At 47.3% G+C, this 19,921-nt stretch overlaps 1 protein-coding gene across 1 annotated transcript in view; it reads right to left on the bottom strand.

The window, feature by feature from the left end:
* Window positions 1-1,928: 1,928 nt before the first annotated feature.
* KIF14 (kinesin family member 14) overlaps window positions 1,929-19,921 on the bottom strand; it is a 47,603-nt gene continuing 29,610 nt past the window's right edge. Inside the window, exons 21-29 of the mRNA XM_065871983.1 lie at window positions 18,208-18,308; window positions 14,358-14,452; window positions 11,090-11,314; window positions 10,735-10,916; window positions 8,045-8,203; window positions 7,316-7,438; window positions 3,623-3,697; window positions 2,674-2,812; window positions 1,929-2,311 (exon numbers count right to left, since the gene is read on the bottom strand). Coding sequence (XP_065728055.1) covers window positions 1,929-2,311; window positions 2,674-2,812; window positions 3,623-3,697; window positions 7,316-7,438; window positions 8,045-8,203; window positions 10,735-10,916; window positions 11,090-11,314; window positions 14,358-14,452; window positions 18,208-18,308 — 1,482 coding nt within the window. The remainder of the gene's footprint in view (window positions 2,312-2,673; window positions 2,813-3,622; window positions 3,698-7,315; window positions 7,439-8,044; window positions 8,204-10,734; window positions 10,917-11,089; window positions 11,315-14,357; window positions 14,453-18,207; window positions 18,309-19,921) is intronic.

A 19,921-nucleotide genomic window follows, 5' to 3' on the forward strand; every position in this document is an offset into this window, starting at 1 on the left:
ACTCGAGGAGATAAGCTCAGAGGCCGAAGAAGAGTCTCCTGGACGTGGGCGCTGGGCACACGGAGCAGGGGGCCCGGGGAGTGACGTGGGTCACGAGCGGCCTCCCAGCCGAGCTTCGCCCTCGGGGATGGAGAGGAAGGTGCCGACGGGGGACTGCACGGAGAAAGGGCAGTGGAGCCAGCGTCCGGCCAGGTGACGGAGGCGTGGGGAAGGCAGGCGAGGAGTGAGACTGTCTCTGAAATGGTGACCATCCACACATGGCAGGTGCCCCCCGAGGGCGGCCTTGTGGGCACAATGACAATGGTCTTGTGACTGGTGAAGGGAAAGGACGACAGACACTAACTTTACAAACAGGAGCGAGAACTGAGACCACAAGGCGAGGCCTGTTGAAGGCATTTCCTTTATTATAACATGTCTTATTAGCGCACATGATTCTAATGGCAAATATGTTCTCCACCCTTGGTTCAAATATCATGTAACGGTCCGGAGTATAAATATCTGTATATACAAAATCTTACAAAGACAATAAAAAAAGGTTTCTGACCAATGAACCATGAGTTTAGAAAGCAAAAGTAAAGATTAAATACTGAAAATTAAGATAAAACCCACCACACTAATACTTTAAGGTCTTCAGAGAGGATCCCTGTCTGCACACCTACTCTTCGTAAAACTTCGTATCAAAGTGCCACTTGGTAGAGCATCAGCTATGACAGATACGTACGGAACCTCAGAAGGAATACAAGCTCAAATGCCAAAAATAAAAGAAAAAAGAAAACAAAAGCACATTCCTTACACTGCACCATTTTAAAGCACCTGAAAACACATGGTTCATTAACACCGTAAGTAAGTACTGGTCGCTGTGTCAGAACAAGCTCTGTCTAACGAGAAAATCATCACGCTCAGCCCTGGCGCCAAGAGCCGGCTCCCAGCAGCCGTGCCAGGCACGCAGTGTGTCTGCGAGGGACAAGGGCAGAGGGAAAGGCCTGGTTAGTTAAAACAGTTCTTCTCCAAGAAATGCTTGACATCACCCAAGCAAGGTCACTGTGTATCTCTTCAATTTACAAACGTTTCTGCCGTCAGAAATGTCAAACTATTTCCTCAATGGAAGACGCCTGAAGTAACAATGTCATCTTTATTACCTGACTGTAGATAAAGCTGTGAGACACAGTGAGGACCTTTAATCGTCGTCAAATCACATACAAACTCTCATTGCTCGTTTACCAAACAAGGATTATCAAGAAACGACCCAGCCTCTGGTCTCCCAACCTCATCCAACCGTCAAGTCTGCTTCTGGCAGTATTTAATTGGCTGTAAATGATACTCGCACAGCCCCTAATATGACCCCCAACAGACAACGAGTAAACTAGTATGCCAGCAAGCCGCACTGTTAATGTAAACTATACTATACTTAGGAAGCTCCTTATAATCTGGAAAGAAACAGGAAACTGTGTCCTGAACACACGACTCAGAACAGCAGCCCGTTAACCCTTCAAGAAAAGAGCTTTAGATTTACCGGTGCAGGTTAAGCTGCTCTGGCTAGACTTGTTTTAGCAGTTTCACCATAAAACTCATCGTTGCTATTTGCAGGGGAGCGCAGATACAGGCACAAAAGTTTCCACTCGCAGGAAAATAACTCACAATCACCACAATCACCACAAAAACCCTTTACCGACGGGCTAGTGAGCCAACCAGAGCCTGCTCGTCAGCGTCAAAGATGAACACGGACAATTCAAGGCGATGGAAAACCAGAGGAAGGGCTGCTCACTCGGCTTTGAACTCCTAATTCCATCCTACTGCCACAAAGTTCCAACATAGTAAATACCTGTTTTAAACTGTCCGCCGGGAAACCTCTGGGTGCACACACAGGCATCTGAAATCAGGATCCACTCCGTTTATATGTCCACACCCAACAGGAGGCCACCCACAGACTAGATGTCTGTGAAGTGGTCACTCTGCTCTCCGGCGGTGGGAGACCCCCAAGCAGCGCCCTCCTGGGTGGGCAGCACGCCCTGCTCTGAGCCCCCCGGGGCCGGGCGCGGGAGCTCATACACCCGCTTGGGTACACCTCGGGTCCTCCGGGGGCCGGGCCTGTCTGCCTCAGGCTGCTCTCGTCTTGCTGCTGTGGGATCCCCATCACAAGCTTCCCAGGGTCCCAAGAAACCAGGTCTTTCTTCAAATTCAAAACCCAAGAGGAGTGAGGTAGCTCGAGATTCCAGCTCCCTGTGGCGGGCTCGGTCGCCATGAAGACCCCTGGCCGAGCTGCAGAGACTCTGGACACAGTCCTGGAGGAGTGCTACGTGGCCGCGGTGCCCTGTGCAAGGAGAAGGGAAAGGCGGTCACCCTCGGCGTTCCTCACCAGGTAGTGAGCGCTGTGATGGACTCGAGACGCCCCTTAAGCCAAAGTGACCCCTCAAGGCAATTTCAAACCCCTTAAGATTATTCAGTTTATCTGCTAAATAAGCAACCTGCCTCTTAGGATCTAGTAATTGAGGCAGAGGAACTTACAGATGCTAAGTGGGAATTCAATCCCACAAGTTCCTACAGGTAATTAATGTCAGTGAAGGAGCGTTGAGCAGGCCCCAGTGAATGAACCGGACTAGAAACGAGAAGATGTCTGAGATTCCTCAAACTGTCAAATTCTGATTAACCATAAATTCCATTTGCAGTATATACCTCTCAGTGCAGAAATAATCATTTGAATAGTCTGCTCTAAGCAATGCTTTAACTTCAAGAATTCTGGGGCGAAGTTCAGCATCTTCTTCACATCTTGGTATCCAGAGTTTTCTTCTTGCACTTGAGCTCTGAAGCCTTTCTGTGTAAATAAAGTTCATAGTTTAAAAAATACACAATAGGCCACATGGCAGTGAGGCTTATTCAAAATGATTTTAATTGCCAGAATTTTATCTTCAAGAAAGACAATGAGTTTAGTTTCCTCACCAGTGTTTCGCTTCTACTGATACAAGCAAGACCACAATACAATATTAACAATTACTGTTTTCAAAAGAAATAAAATTTTGAAAATAATTTAAAATCAAAGTCCAATAACCTATTACATGAAAATGAAATAAAACAGCAGTACCTACCATTTATTATCCAACATCATAAAAGATAAATTTATTTAATTTTTAAGAGTTCAACTTTGTATCTCCCGTTTATTTTATTTAAACAAACACTTTCAAGCCACAGAAATTTCTCTCCTTTGTAACACATTGATTATATACTTAGCTTATAATATTTTTCTATTTACCTGTGACATGGGAATAAAATAATTTATCTAATTTGCCTGTATTTTAAAATCTTTGAGCATATTGATTATTAAACACAATTTTTTAGTCTATGCTGACTATTCAAGTAGAAGCTGACAGTTACTAAACCAGTAGCAGGAAGAAACATAAAATACATGACTACTACGCGATTTCTGCACACTATTTTATCCATCGCTAAACCTAGGACGCTAGGACGCCAAGAGGAGGAAGCCTGAGAGCTGTTGGCCCTGCTTCTACTAAACGTGCTCAGGAAGCACTGGCTAAAGACAGAAACTGAAACACACACACCCACGCTGGAACCAAAGGAAGTACACAGAACAAAATTAAACCTAAAAACAAGTTAATGCTTTTCTTACTGTTTTCCACTCAGCAAAGAGGTTTTCAAGGGATTCAATCAATCCTATGGCATTAGCTTTCATCTGCTTGGTAACCTATAGAGAAAGTTAAAATATTTTGTTATACAAATACTATTTAGAAGTATAAAAACCCTGGAACTCCACGGGATCTGCCAGGGAAAAGAGTTCTCGTCTAGTAGTCATGAGACTGGAGTGTCTAAATCACACAAGTGGAATTTCTTTCTAAAGAAATCACACACAGATTCTACATTAAATGTGGATACCCTCTGATGTTTGCTGTAGTAACAGCATTTGCCTACTTAAATATTTATAGAAAAGAAATTTCCAAAGCCTCCTTTAGAAGGGGGTGAGATAACTAACGTGTCCAGAAAAAGATCACACCCTCAGAACTTTACATGCATTCACCAGTCCCCCTGAGATAAACCGACAGAGACACTGTATTGGTTCCAGGTGTACAGCATGATTCAATACCTGTATGTACTGTAAAATGATCACCCCAAGTCTAGTTAATATCTGTCGCCTCACAGTTACACGATTTTGTTTTTTGAGAACTTTCAGGATCTGTTCTCTCAGCAGCGTTCAAACATAAACCACAGTACTGTCAACCACCACCGTGCACGTCACAGCCCCGGGACTCGTTTATCTTACAGCTGCAAGTCTGCACCTCCTGCCCCCCGGCCCACTCTCCCCGCTCCCCGCTCCACCCACCTGTTTCAGTGAGCTTGGGTTTTCTAGATTCTACACACACACGAGCTCACGCAGCACGTGCCTTTGTCTGAGCCAGTTCACTTTCACGTGCTTTACCACCTGCTGCTCAGTTGATTCTCCACCACGGCCCCGTGCTGCAGACGCACCTGTCCTCACTTCACAACATGGAACCAGACCCCGAGGCCTAGGTCAGAACCCGGTGGGACCCCTCTGGGACCCCCCCTCCCCCCATTCTAAGCTGCTGCTTGTGCTGCTTGGTTGTGTCCGCAGCACTTCCGCCACGCGAGCTGCTGAAGCATGTAACTGGCTTTTCCCACAGAGCCCTTCCCTGGGTCTAACTCAAATTTCCTCTCTGTGGTTTAAAAAAAAAAAAAAAAAAAAGAGCACCCAAATTCTGTTTTTTCCCTCTTGACTCCAGCTTGAAAATACAACTCCAATGCCTTATGTCTGAGCCAATTTTGTATTTCTTCAGATATTTTGTTCTCCTTCTGCGGGTTCTTATGAGTTTAACTTTTAAGAATACGATAAACTAAACCCCCGCCGTGAGCACACTGCTGTGGCCTTCTGCAGAGAGGAAAGGAGAGGATGGGGTGGGAGCAGAGGTCCACATGGAAATGCAGATCCCATCAATTCTGTGACGAGGGGCCTGACCCTTTAGCCGTTTATTTCCTCAAAACAAGACCAGCATCCCAATCAACAGACGAATGGATACAGAAGATGTGGTACATATACACAATGGAATATTACTCAGCCATAAAAAGGAACGAATTTGGGTCATTTGTTGAGACATGGATGGACCTAAAGACTGTCATACAGAGTGAAGTCACTCAGAAAGAGAAAAACAAATATCGTATATTAACGCATATATGTGACATCTAGAAAAATGGTATAGATGAACCGGTTTGCAGGGCAGAAATTGAGACGCAGATGTGGAGAACAAACGTATGGACACCAAGGGGGGAAAGCCGCAGCGGGGGGTGGTGGTGATGGTGGGATGAATTGGGCGATTGGGATTGACATGTATACACTGATGTGTATAAAACCGATGACTAATACGAACCTGCTGTATACAAAAATAAATAAAATACAATTCAGAAAAAAAAGACCAGCGTCAACACCTGCACCTGCTTTAGCACCCGCTAAACACACCCACACGCACCATTCCACCCGCACTGTTCATTAACTTACTCCGCACCCTTCTGCACTCCTTGCCAGTGGAAATTCTACTTTGTAAACAGCGATAAGTAAAGTGTTAGTGATGAATGTCACTGCCACTGCTGCAGGGCACAGCCAGGCTCCGGCGTCAGCTGCGCTGGCGGAGCGCCCTGCCTGCAGAGCCGCATCAAGGAACCCAAGTCAGCCTCGTGTCCCCTGGACACAATTAGACCCACAGACCTTGAGGCAGTGACAATGTGAGCTCCTTTGGAATGTGTTTATTTTAAAAACAAAACAAGACACAAAGTGAGATAGGAAAGTGCAAGCAGAGTGTCTACGGTTAGGATTTCCTGTACGTTGTTCTTAATCTTGTAGGATGCTCAGAGCAGCTTTAGGAAGTGAGCATGGTCCGTCCTCACCTTGTAAATCGTACAGCCAAGGCTCAGGCAGCTGCTCAAGGCTACACGGGACCTGGGGAAGCAACTCAGCGTTCAGCGTCTCCTAGCTCTGAGCTGCCCTGGGCAGAGATAAAGCCCCATCATCTGACGGAAGGACGGGGAGCCCCTCTGGCTCACACGAGAAGCTTCCCCTCAGCTAAGGGAGCTAGAAATACACCAATGCAAAGGTTTCCCTAAGAGGAAGAAAGAACTCTCACTTACCCTGCCTTCCTGTAAACAACCCTCCAGAGGGGTGGGAACAGACAGCCCTCCACGCACCTGCCTTCCCCAGATCACCAACACGTACGTAAATCTTCACCCACGCGGGTGACCTCAGGAACCCGAGTGTCCCCGGGGAGCTCCTTCAGATGTGGTTCTAACAACAGGTGTTACAACAAGACTCTAGAACAGACCAACCTGAAATCCACCGTCACAAGGTTTGAACTTCTACCTTCCGAATCCCCGACTCACTAATAAAAACTCTCAACAGAGAAGACTGGTGCGTGATCAGTGACTTCCACGTGGCAGGCTGACTTTGGGAGTCAAGCAGGTAGAACGTAAGACCCCGACTCAGGGAGACTAGGTGCCCCGGCTCAGTGAAGCCACGGGACCGGCAGTAACCACCGCCCCCCGCAAGGTGGTGAGTGAGGGTCGCCTCTACTCCGTGTAAACACCTGGTCCAGTACCTGCTACCAGGAGTCACTTAATAAGTAAACGGCTCACAACCTGTGCCACGGGTGTTATCACACATGACAGGTGAAGAAACACGGTCAGAACACTGAGTGACTCGGTAAACAACTGCTGGAAGGTGACGGAGCCGGGTCACACATGCAGGTCCTCCAATGGCAAGATCCAGCCGGTCCCCACAGCCCCCCTGGGAGCCAGCACTGGCTTTGTACTGTGACATGAATTAGCTGGAGGAGGTGGGGGCAGGCCTGTCCCAGGAGGCCACCCACATCTCCTTTGGTCCTATATCTTGATACGAGACAACTGATGTGAACTCCCCTTGTTCAAGACAGTGGATCGATAAATGGTAGTTTCCATTCTCAAGTGGAAGGGCAGAGTCCTGAACAAAGAGGAGGAAGAAAAAGAGAAGCGGAAAGTGGCCACTAGGGGTCGCTGACACACTCCGTCCGCTCAGTTTATCCCCAGGCAGCCCTGGCAGGACCGGCAAAGCACGAACCACAAAAGGGGCTGCGGTGACTCAGGTGTAACCTGGGAAATGTCACCATGAGTGATGACGTCAACAGCCTTTTCAGTAGAAAACAATCCAACACAAGCTAAAATACATAGATTTATAAAAACCTCAGTCACTGACTGAGTTAAACTATGTTTAAAAACCAACTTTACATACTGGCTGGTACTGTACAGGACATCCCCTTGTTCGTCTTACCTCATCTCGGGGACTCTGCCTTCGGAGTGCACGCTCGAGTTCTTTTGCTTTTTCTAGTCCAGAATCTAGGAGACTCTCCATTCCCAAGCCTACACCATCACAAATAGCACCCATGAAATCATCCTAGGAAAAGTTTTTAAGCGTTAACTGGCAAATTCAAGTTCTATATTCTTTTTAAATTACCAAATAATTAAGTTATATTTTCTGCTTATTTTAGGACTGTAATACATTCCAAGTTGATTAATTCAACAAAAGCTAGAATAAGAACTAACGGTGCATAAGGAAAAAAAATTAGCCAGTCTGTAATTTTGTATCCCACATATTATATGTTAAAGAATGTTCATCCTCTTAGACAGGACACCACGTTGCTAGAACGTTTTAATAAAATATTATGTTTTCAGTAGCATGAATAATTAAAGCAAGCAAATACACATCTTCTAGAATGACATGCAGACGTAATTACATTCTTCACATGTTGGCCGGCTGAGCACCCACCCTCCAGAGCAGATGGCAGACCTTCAAGCCAAAGATCCGGAAGGCACGGCGAGGATCCCAAACCATCAGGTACATTTAACCACTTAGACTGGAACAGCTTTCAATCTCCTGCTAAACTAGTAACGTATGTGCCGCTTCGAAAAACAAACACATATCCTGCTTAGTGACACCACTATCAGAAGCCTCTACTGTTCCCTGAGATGAAGGCTTCCACCACGAACGCTGCCGAGTTACCTGGAGGCCGGCAGCCCCGCAGTCGCTGCTCTCCAGGGAGCGCAGCTGGTCCCCGCTGAGAGCTGCTAACTGCCCCGCGTACTTGATGGCTTGGTGTACAATCTGGATCACCTGCTTTTGAGCCTCTTTCACCATTGATGAAATATCTGAAGAGCATCCCTGTGAGATAAAAATGGACCAGGGTATCAGATACGTGAGATTACCAGGGGAGGTAAGAACAAGACCAGGGTGAAGAAAATGGATTCTGCATTCATCGATACGGTGACCGTGCTTCATCAAAGTCTGATCGGAACCAGACAACGTGCGATCCCATAGCTTCTGACGGTGATGACACGACTAGGATACAGGCTGCCCTCAGAGAGCTTCTGCACTAACAGGAGACGGAAGGGGAGCAGGCAGCAGCCAGACGTGAGACGGCGGCCGAGCGCTCCCTGTGCCGGGGCCGTCTAACGGATGGGTAACCAGGACGCTTCCTACTATGGGGGGTGGGGAGGGGAAGGGAAAAGGGAGGGAAGACCTGAAACCCTGCAGATGAAAGGCTCCCCCACATCCCCCAGAGGAGCGGGGAGGGCGGCTCAGGCACCCCTCCCGGGTCTGCCTCCTGGAAAATGCTGCCTGTATCACTGCAAGGTAAGGATGCTCAGGCTACGCTTAAGCAGAGCCTAGTTCCTAAATCCAGTTTTGCCGGCTGAACTTCAGCGTCTCCTGAGCTCAGCTGACCTCCCTCCAGGTCACCCGTCCTCTCTGCCCTGATTCCTTATGGAAAGCATTTCTCACAGGGCAACAGGCCACAGCCCTAAGTTATGGTCAAAGTGCTTTTCCTCGAGACGGAAAAAACGGGAGAACGCTCCACCCTAGGTCCCCTGCGGTCCTTTCTTGTAACACCAGCCAACTAACTGGCCGTCACAGCAGCCTCGCCAGGTTGGCACTGCCGCTTCACTTTCTAGGTGGGCAACAGGAGACTCACAAAGTCTGTGCAAGGACACACGCACACCTAATCCAGCCCCGGTTCACACACCGGACTTCCAAACGCCCGCGGCGGGTTGGGTTGGGTTTTCCCTATCCTGCACCGCCTCCAGGATCTGAGGCTGACCGAGTCACCCAGCCCTCCCGCGACCACACGGCTGGAGCCCAGGCGGCCGGGGGTGACCCTGCGGCCCGCGCTCTCAGGGTCTGCGCTGTCCGAGCCCTCCTGCCTCTGTCCCCCGTCCTCACCGGTCTGCGGCCCATCCTCCTTGTGACGGTCACTCTGTTTCCTCGTGACCTATATCCAAAGTGACCCTTCATCCAATGTCAGTTTATAATTAATTCAATAACAAGGACCCAACAGAGCACTGATCACACAACGAGCCCTCGTGAGAAAGGACACCACATTCCGTCCACCTGCCGGGAGCTCACTGCCCACACCGACACAGTGCATTAAACGGCACAACGGGTAACGTACAGGGTTATTATCAGAGGAACTAATAGGAGGGATGTGTGGCCAGGTCTCAGGGAGCCCCACAAAGACCTCCTAGGGGAGAATAATGGACAATGGAAACCACACGTCTAGTTTCAACACTGGACCCGTAAGTTCAGTCAGAAAGACAGCCTCCCAGGAGGCACCTGACGCCAACTGAGCATCCACTAGAGCAGAAGGACCGGGAAGTCTTGGGAGGCTCTACAGGGTCTGTCCAAGCATCTAGAACATTCGCTACAAAGCCTGTCCCTCTGGGTTTCTGCCTTGGCCCCTCGTACGTGCGGAGCCCCTCAGAGGAGGTGTGGGCATCAGCAGACGCGAGGTCTCTCCAGCACCAGCCCCCATGTCCCTCTCCTCCAGTCCGCCCTGGTCACACGGCTGCCAGAATAAAAATGCACTTCCCAGGGACACCTGCAGCTACGTGTGGTCATGTGAGGAGGTTCTGGCCAAAGATACATAAATAGGAATGTCATGTGGCGATTTCCAGAAACCTCCTTAGAAGGCCCCTTCTTCCATCCCGTGCACTGACCTTCCCTGGAGCCCTGGACGCGGTAGACACAGAGCCTGGGGCCACGCTCGGGGCCCAGCCGAGAGCTGCACGGAAGGAACCAGGGTCCCGAGGCAGCCTCCAGATTTTATAAGAGGAAGGAAGCTTTCACCTTACCTCTTCCTACAGCCAAGCCTCATCTTATCTGACTTAAGGTAAACAGGGAAACAAGATTACTTTCCTTGCCCCTGTACCAGCAGGCTTGTGACTAACTCACCCCGCGCTGAAGCCCCGCCCGTAACCAGAGCGAGACCCCGACCCCCTTCCCGGCAGCCCCTGCGGAAGGCAGTACGGCCCGGGGTGGGGGTGGGGGGGCGGAGGTAGGAGCACTCGCTGGGTCCACTGCGACCTGGGCCCAAGTCTACGACCTACTAGTTGTGAACAGTTGACACACCCTCCCGGCCTCCACTTCCTCACTGATAAAGGGTGACAACACCAGTGCCCACGTCCGGGGCTGCGGTGAGGACTGAAGGAGTTAACATTTGTAGTGCCCAGGGCGCGGACAGCCCTGGGAAGTCTCGGTGCCATCAATCAATCATCCAACATCCACAGTCGGGATTTCAACACAGAAAGCGCTTCTGAAAATCCTAAGGGTCGAATTTTGGGCAAGATGCGAACAGGAGAGCGTCGATAAACACTCGCTGAACAGATGAGCTCTCCTAGCGATAAGCCGAGATCACTTACCTGCAGGAACAATTGTAAGCAGCCTCCCAGCTTCCTCACTTCCCGTCTCAGCTCGGCCGGCGAAGCCCCCGTGCCGGGCCTGGCGGGGACGCCGCTCAGCCAGTGTCTCGTCAGCACCACGAGCCGCTCGAAGGCGCTCGCCACCTGCACAGCGAGCGACTGGTTTGCTCGATCGGAGAACACTTCGGAAGAAGAAGAAAAGTGATGAGAAGAAGTGACCCCCAAGTACGAGAGCTCACGTCTGATCTGCATGGAGACACTGTAACGCCGGGCACCGCACGACAGAGGTGACAAGAGCCACGCACAACGGAGCAGGGAACCGCGGTGCTCGTGAGCGGGCGGCAGGGCTGCTCACCGCTACTCTGACTGTCTTCGTCCTGTTCTTCATGAGCTCTGGACACGGCGAGTATCCCGTCGTGGATTTTAAGGAAATTACTAATCAAGTTGTCCGCGACAGTGTTTTCTTCATCATCACTCTGTCCAAGAAGCTCTAACGATGAGCCAATCAATTCCTTGCAAACTCCGGGAAGAAAGGATTCTGCTGAATCTGGGTACACGGGGCTTGATTTCCCCGCTAAGCCTGTGTCGACAGAAAACAGCCACCTCAAGCCTCGCTTCCAGGGACGATACTTGCAAACAAACCCATCAGTGCAAGCGGCCACAGAACACTGGCCACACGTTCCAAGTAGGCTATTCCTACTTCAGGACACCTTACTTCCATACACCAAGCGGAAAACACAATTCCACAGAAGAATCAATCAACCTCTCAACAGCATCCATCCATAGCTTAGCAGCTACAGACACAGATGACAGGGAATCCAAACATCCCACATAACCACTGGCTTAACCTTCTTCTTTATTTACTTTTTGGTAACACCTAAGGAACTGTGAAAACAATGGCAGTTGCACAAAATAATATAAACACGTTAAATATAAGTAAAATAAGCTTAATTAATTTATAAGCTGGAAAAGCAGGCAGTAATAGAGCAAACGACATTAGAAGGAAGACCTCTCGGCAGCTCTTCCTGTAACAGCCCCTGCTCTAGGTATCCTACAACCAAAAGAGGTAAAAGCCAAACAGCTGTCTACAGTTAATCTATTACATCTTGAGGAGACAGACTGTCAGCATAATTTTCGAAGCACCGTCCAAACCAGAGGTAAACGGAAAAACTTGTAAGAGCTCATTTGGCGCCTCTGGAAATAACTTTATCCCAGAATGCTAACGCGTGAGTAGGGTTCTCATTTAATATGCACGATTAGTTTTCTGCTCTACTCCATAAGCCATTAGAAACAGCAAACTAAAAAGCAGAGTGAAATAAAGGCACCAGGTGGGGACTATTAAGAGTCGAGAGCCGAGATAGGAGATGGATTTGGGAGGAGAAAACAGCTGCCAGCCCAAAGCTCTGTTACTACAGGGTGACGATGACAGCGACGCTCCTCCCGTCACCACGGACAGTTAACCATGTAACGCCTGCTTAGTGAGATACCAGTGTGAATGCAGCCCCAAGTCCAGCATCAGCGTGTCAGAAAGACTTGTAAAAGTCTGGTTTCGAAATACGGCCCCTAAGGTGAGAGGTTCAGACACTGGCTCGACTTTCCGAAGCTGGCAGGCCTGTCCTCCCACACCTCGCAGCCCCCCAGGCAGGTTCGCACTAAATGCACACGTGGGTTTCCAGCTCCCTCTCTGAAAACTGCAGACAAGCAAAGACCTCTTATATGTCTGACTTCCCCTTGTATCTTAACCTTTAAAAAGGGACCTTAAAAAATGACCCTTGAGGGCTTCCCTGGTGGCACAGTGGTTGGGAGTCTGCCTGCCGATGCAGGGGACACGGGTTCGTGCCCCGGTCCGGGAGGATCCCACATGCCGCGGAGCGGCTGAGCCCGTGAGCCATGGCCGCTGGGCCTGCGCGTCTGGAGCCTGTGCTCCGCAATGGGAGAGGCCACAGAGGTGAGAGGCCCGCGTACCGCAAAAAAAAAAAAAAAAAAAAAAAAAAAAAATGACCCTTGAACACCTGAAACTAACACAATGATGTAAATCAACTATACTTCAATGAAAAAAAACCAAAAAAACAAAAACGACCCTCAAAATAGGTTTAGTTATCTGGAAAAGGTACCTTTGTAAAACATCTTACTCTCAAATAATACTGAATAAATAAGTTGCTACCACAGATACAGAAACTTTTATTTTGCTGGTAAACATAAAGTCTATATTAAACAAGTAGTAGGATAATAATTATCCTCCTAAAAGATAATTTTATGATTAAAAAAGAAAAAGAAACCCCAGTGTCTTTATTTATTTATTTTTTTTGCGGTACGCGGGCCTCTCACTGTTGTGGCCTCTCCCGTTGGGGAGCACAGGCTCCGGACGCGCAGGCTCAGCGGCCATGGCTCACGGGCCCAGCCGCTCCGCAGGACGTGGGATCTTCCCCGACCGGGGCACGAACCCGCGTCCCCTGCATCTGCAGGCGGACTCTGAACCACTGCACCACCAGGGAAGCCCCCCAGTGTCTTTATTTTAAAGGCAAAGATGAGACACAGTTTCCTTCGTGGCTACTCATGTTCCACTGACACCTGTATCGAAATAGACGACTACATTACGGAGTCATTTTAAAACTCCATTCACTCAGGCACAAGTGACATTCTGTAAAGTGTAAGCTGTGCACATCTCAAGTGTGCGGCTTGTCTTTACACACGCGTACCCCACGCAACCCCCGCTCAGATCGGCACGTGCAACACGCCCATCGCCGCTTTCCAGCAGGCTCCCTCGTGACCCACCATTCTACCTGAAGTACTCGGCTTCTGTCACGATAGATTAGTGTTGCCTATTTTTGAACGTCCTATAAATAGAATCATATGGAATGTACTCGTTATCATCTAGTCTCTTTCACTCAGCCTCGTGTTTTGGGATTCATCTGGGTTGTTCTACGAAATCAGTGGTTCTTTTCTATTGCTGTGCAGTAGTCTGCTGTTACCAGGCAGTAATTTTAATTATTACAGGTACTTACACATATAAATTCCAGTGTATCCCCTCTTCTTATGAAAATTAACATAGTCAATATTGGCATGAAATAATTATTCAGTGGAATAATTCCTATAACTTTTTCTTTTAAACTTTTAAAAATTAAAGCAGCTTTAGACAAATCATGCATATTATATAAACTTCAGAAGAAAACGAAGGATATGCTGTGAAAAGGACGTCTTCCTTCCTGTCCCGTCCCATCCCCCAAGTGCCCTGGACAAACCAGCGCTTTCAGGGAGAGCATATTCATTTATAAGCATGTTCGTATACATCTTTTTTCTCCTCCTCACACATACGATATCCTGTAATCCATAATCTTCTACACTTTGCCTTTTTTTCACTTAGAAGAAAACAACATCCTCATACATTTTTGAACAAACACACGTCTTCCACATTTGAACTAGTCACTCAACTAAAGGCTTGGAATACATCTCAGAGCACAGAGTTTCAGAAGTGGGAGGGGTCTCCGTTCTACCCTGTTTACAGAGGAGATGGAAGCTTCCAGGAGATGAAATGATTTGCACAAGAACCGGAAACAGGACAGTGGCAGAGACAAGACTTGGAGCTATTCCCAGTAAACAACAAAGTCTGAAGAGAAAGGTACCTGATGAATGTGAAGAGTGCAAATCCTGGGCCGCGGGGGCCGCTATGCCATGCAGGCAGCTGGAAATCCTCCTGTTCTTCATCAGAGTCCTGCTCCTGGAAAAACAGAAACCGTAAGGCTGGCAGTGACACTCCACGTGGGAAAATGCGAAGGACACAGTTTTAAATTCTCCCAAGAGAATGGACATCCACGAGGATGTTTTCCATGGAAATATTTTCATCAAGGGTTAAATCAATTCGGTTTATCGAACAGGAATTTACTATTTTCAGGTACTAGTCTAACCCTACAGTTAATGAACTGAATAGAACAAGTGTACAGCTGACCCGTGAACGAGGCGGGGATTAGGGGCGCACAGTCAGCCCTCGGCACACGAGGTTCCTCCACACCCGCAGGCTCAGCCAACCCCAATCCTGTCGTGTTTACTACTGAAAACCCGTGCTGTTCGAGGGTCAGCTGTCCTACTATTCATTCACAGGCTCCGGATACTGTGGTTAAGACACAGCAAACAGGGCTTCTGGGCTCACGGAACTCAGGGTCCACAGACGTCATGAGGGCACGGAGGGCTGCGGAGACGCTCGGAGGGAAGGGCTCGGCCCCAGAGCCGGGAGGGCCCCCGGAGCGAGCCTGGGGCCGACCTCGGATGCCAGCTAAGGGAGCGTGGATTGACCTGAGCAAGCTATCCTGGGAAGGGTTTTGAGCAGGGAAATGATCCAGGTCAATAAATTCACGTAAATATTGGCTGCACAGGGCGAAGAGCACGGCACCGGGAAGCGTAGCAGCGGCACAAGGCAGGAGGCGACCCCAAAATTCGACCTTCAGGGCTCTTCCTGCTGCCTCTCCCCTCAGCCGAGGGTAAAAACACTCACGTCTCCCCCGGGGGTGTGACGGAAGGAGCGCCTGCTTCCGTATCACCACCCGTGGACCAACTTTCCGAAGCCCAGCTCCAGCCCCTAGACATCAGACCTCAGTCCAGCGGGACCTTTGAAGTCTTCTCCTTAACAGGACCCTCTCTACTGGTGGCCACTCACAGAAAAACGCTATTTGTTGAAAAGACGGCTAAACAAAAGCATTCTATCTGTAGTCGCCTAAATGTTTCAAATATAAAATCTCCCCATGAATTCCTACGAGCGAAACACAGAATTATGACTGACAACAGGGAGAGAAAATATCAATTCTCACAGGTTACAGTTTTTTTACTTAGTAGCGAAAGAAAAGCGTACATTATCCCATTAAGTCCGAACTAGGAAAACTTATTCTTTCAACACGACTGTAGTTAAACAATGTTTAAACTCAAATTAAAAAATGCTTGTCACATTCCTTTCAAAGAATCTTTACTTAACATCGGGGGAAATTTTACTTTAAACTGTCAACAGCACATATCAAAATTTATAGGCCACCAAAGCGGTCTATTTCACCGCAGAACAAACATGACACATCACTGCCTAGAAGCTCCATAATTAAGAGTCCATTACCTTCAGGCATTCTCAGAGCCTGCAATTCTGTCATAAACATTCTTACAAGGCTGAAACTTCATACACAAGGCTCCTGACCAAGAGCAATCCATGTTTTAAAAAAAAACGATAATTTTAAATTATAGAAGTTTTCAAAAACATCTCTGCCAAATGAAAACACCTGATTTCGAAATCTTAGAAAATGTTGCTTTGATTTTTCAGTGACAATTTAAGTTTCTGTTGATTCCCTAATTATTCCCTTATTATTAAGTCAGCGGGACTGAAGATGTAAATTACTAACCTTCAATAGGATAAAATTTTAATGTTAATTCTTAATGTTCGTATTTGATCCACACGTCTAAGTACACAAAACTTATACCTGTTTATAATAAAACAATAAGAAATCAGTAATTTTTAAATCTAAAGGAATTTATAAACCACACTCTCAAGAATCTGTAGGTCTGCTTTGAATTCTGGGAGGCTTATGCCACCCACTCTGGGCTAGTGTAAGTGTCCCAGGCCCCATCGGCCCAATTCCACTCCAGGACGAGTTAGCTCATTTCAGTGCCAGAGCCCACCTCGGTTTTGAAGTCCTCGGGACAAATCACCTGAAGATATCACTTGTCTTTTCACTGGAATTGGATCAGAAATCATATCCTCTCTGTATCATGTCATTCAATACATATTGGGTGCCTGAGAGCAAGAACTGCCATTTACAGAACAGCCACGGACAAGGTTGGATCTCAAACCCTCCCAGCAACACCGCATCATCCGCGTCATCGGTCCCGTGTCAGAGACCACGGTGGTCACCGGAGAAGCAGCTGCTCCTCACGGATGACCCTGTCCTGTCTCCAGCTCACAGATGAGAAAACTGAAGCCTCGAGACGTCCTGCCCTGGGCCCCCGGCCACACGGGGCCAGGATGAGGACTCAGGACTCGGTGGGACCTGTGACTCTGCACAGCACGGGCCTGCAGCGAATGCACTCAAGGAGCCCAGAGTCTGTTTCAAGCACACGCTCTGTGTTTCCTTCAGCCTGAGATTCGAGCTGCCACGTACCTAACATAAACATGAACGCGACGTCCTGGCTATTTCTTACTCTAGCTTAGCAGCTAGAATGCAGGAAATAAAGCAAAAGTCACAGGTAATTAAGCAGTTCCACCTCTTTGAGGAGAGTTTATGCAAATGAGTTTAAAATAAGCATGGTCAAAACCAAGAGAGGCCTAAAAAGGTTTAGAACCCCAAACGGACTCTGAGCGGCGCTGAAGGCGATGAAGTTGAGACTACATTTAACCCGAAACTCGCTGTGCTTCCCTCTGCAACAGAGAGGCTGGTGACTCTGGACAAGGTCCTTCTCTCTTTAAGTCCTTAGTTACTGCGCCTGTAAGATGGGGGTAAGGACAGCAGCAGTTCTGCGGGGAATGAGACTCTGCTCAGCATGCAATCAGTACATGTTCTATCTATGGTGATGCTTCTGCTGGATGAAACGCCACTGACCTTTACATCCTGAAAGTTCCCGAATCCCTGCTACAAAGTCTTAGACCTCAGTGTACACCTGGATGACCCCCAGGAACCTCAAACTCACCGCGTCCAAAAAAGCCTCCCTACCGTCCACCTCAGGGAACCCCACCCTCCCCTAGTCGCTCGGCCAGGACCCGCCTGCAGCCCCGCATCACTGTCACCCCACACCAGCCACCGAGGCCTGTGATCCTGCCTCACGGATGCCCGTAGACCTACCCTCCTCTGCAGCCCCTGCCCAGCCTCGGGTCAGGTCTTCATCAACTTGCCCCGCCCCGACTTTCCTCCACACCAGGTCTTGGAGGGCAGGGAATATTCTGTACTTATCCCCGTATCCTCAGGACATGGCAGCCAGCAGTCCTGTTCAAAGATCAGACCAAGGGGCTAACCGAGTCCCAGGACGAAGGCCGTCCTACTACAGCGTTCGCCTCTCTGTAACCCAAGCACGGGGGCGTGTGCAGGGGCAGCGTCCTCTGGCGCTGAGTCTTGTACGTTGTAGTTAATAAGCAACATTTGTCACGTACAGAGGTCCTCGTCACCGCGGTTTAGCGTTCTGAGGTGCTCATACTAACTTAACGGCATTTCAAACTCGGTGACTTACAATAAAATATCATAGAATATGCCAGGTTTTTGAGAAAGGGTAAAGTCATAAACACTGTTCATCTTTATAGGAAATTAGGTTTATGCCAGTCTAAGTTGCTCTTAAAACTTATATGGCAAAATACTGAGGCTGTTTCTTCGTATTCTAACTGAATATAAACGATCTAATGCCCTAAGTGCTGTAATTTGATCAGTGACCTACTGGGTTCCTTCCCAGATATCCACCACGACAACAGATAGTTCTTTTGAGAAGGAGGAAAGCCAGTAACACAAATGTCCTCACCTCCTTCTGGAAAATGAAGACACTGGAACATCTGTGATGTCGGGTTCCCATTCATCTTCAGGGTCACAAAACACATCTTCACCCTTGTTACTACAATGGCTCTAAGAAAATTAAATATATAGTTTCTAGTAATTATGGGTTAAAAATGTTTAGCAACTAAGGGAAAAATGTTTACTTTGTCACATTTATAAAATCTGCAAAATTATAGACTATCTAGATAATGTTAAAGGTAAAAAAATCGCATTTCTGATAAAATTTTTAAAAATCACATGACACTAGGAATTATATTAAAAGAGATCTACTAATAAAAGCAACAGAAATCATTAAATAATTCAGAAATAATAAACGTGATTTAGAAAACATAGAGAAAACAAAAACGATAGCGTCCTCAGGAGAAAAAGAAAAGAATAATCTGACAATGTCAAGGGGACCTGAACAGACACTCCTCCACAGACGACACACAGACAGCCAGCAAACACAGGGAAGGAGGCTCCACATCGCCGATAATTAGAGAGATGCAAATCAAAGCTACAGTGAGCTGTCACATCACAGCGCTCAGAATGGCCGTCATCAAAAAGGCTACAAACAATAAATGCTGGAGAGGGTGTGGAGAGAAGGGAAAACTCTTGCACTGCTGCTGGGAATGTAAATTGGTACAACCACTATGGAGAACAGTATGGAGGTTCCTTAAAAAGCTAAAAATAGAACTACCATATGACCCAGCAATCCCACTACTGGGCATATACCCTGAGAAAACCATAATTCAAAAACAGTCAATGTACCACAATGTTCATTGCAGCTCTATTTACAATAGCCAGGACATGGAAGCAACCTAAGTGTCCATCGACAGATGAATGGATAAAGAAGATATGGCACATGTATACAATGGAATATTACTCAGCCACAAAAAGAAACAAAATTGAGTTATTTGTCGTGAGGTGGATGGACCTAGAGTCTGTCATACAAAGTAAGTCAGAAAGAAAAAATACCGTATGCTAACACATATATATGGAATCTTAAAAAAAAAAAAATGGTCATGAAGAACCGAGGGGCAGGACGGGAATAAAGACGCAGACGGGAATAAAGACGCAGACCTACTAGGGAATGGACTTGAGGACACGGGGAGGGAGAAGGGTAAACTGGGACAAAGTGAGACAGTGGCATGGACATATATACACTACCAAATATAAAATCGATAGCTAGTGGGAAGCAGCCACATAGCACAGGGAGATCAGCTTGGTGCTTTGTGACCACCTAGAGGGGTGGGATAGGGAGGGTGGGAGGGAGGGAGACACAAGAGGGAAGAGATATGGGGATATATGTATATGTATAGCTGATTCACTTTGTTATATAGCAGAAACTAACACACCATTGTAAAGCAATTATACTCCAGTAAAGATAGTAAAAACAAAAACAAAGACAAATTTGAATTAGCTTTGACACAGAATATTAATTTAATGAATCAGTATTTTTGGAAATGAATACATTAACCAATAACTATAAAATGCTTAAAGCAATATCTGGTCAATATTAACTTTGGAATAAATTATTATGAATTATTTCTAATAAAAAAGATTCAATCACTTCCTGGTTGAATATATTGATCATGATAATCTATATTTTAATTTAAATATTTAAAGCAATACCAATTGAAGTGCTAGCAAAATAAATATAGAGATTGATTCAAGAATAGTATAACTAAATGGAAAAATAA

This window comes from Phocoena phocoena, chromosome 1 (assembly GCF_963924675.1).
Source record: "Phocoena phocoena chromosome 1, mPhoPho1.1, whole genome shotgun sequence".
Taxonomy (NCBI): Eukaryota; Metazoa; Chordata; class Mammalia; order Artiodactyla; family Phocoenidae; genus Phocoena; species Phocoena phocoena.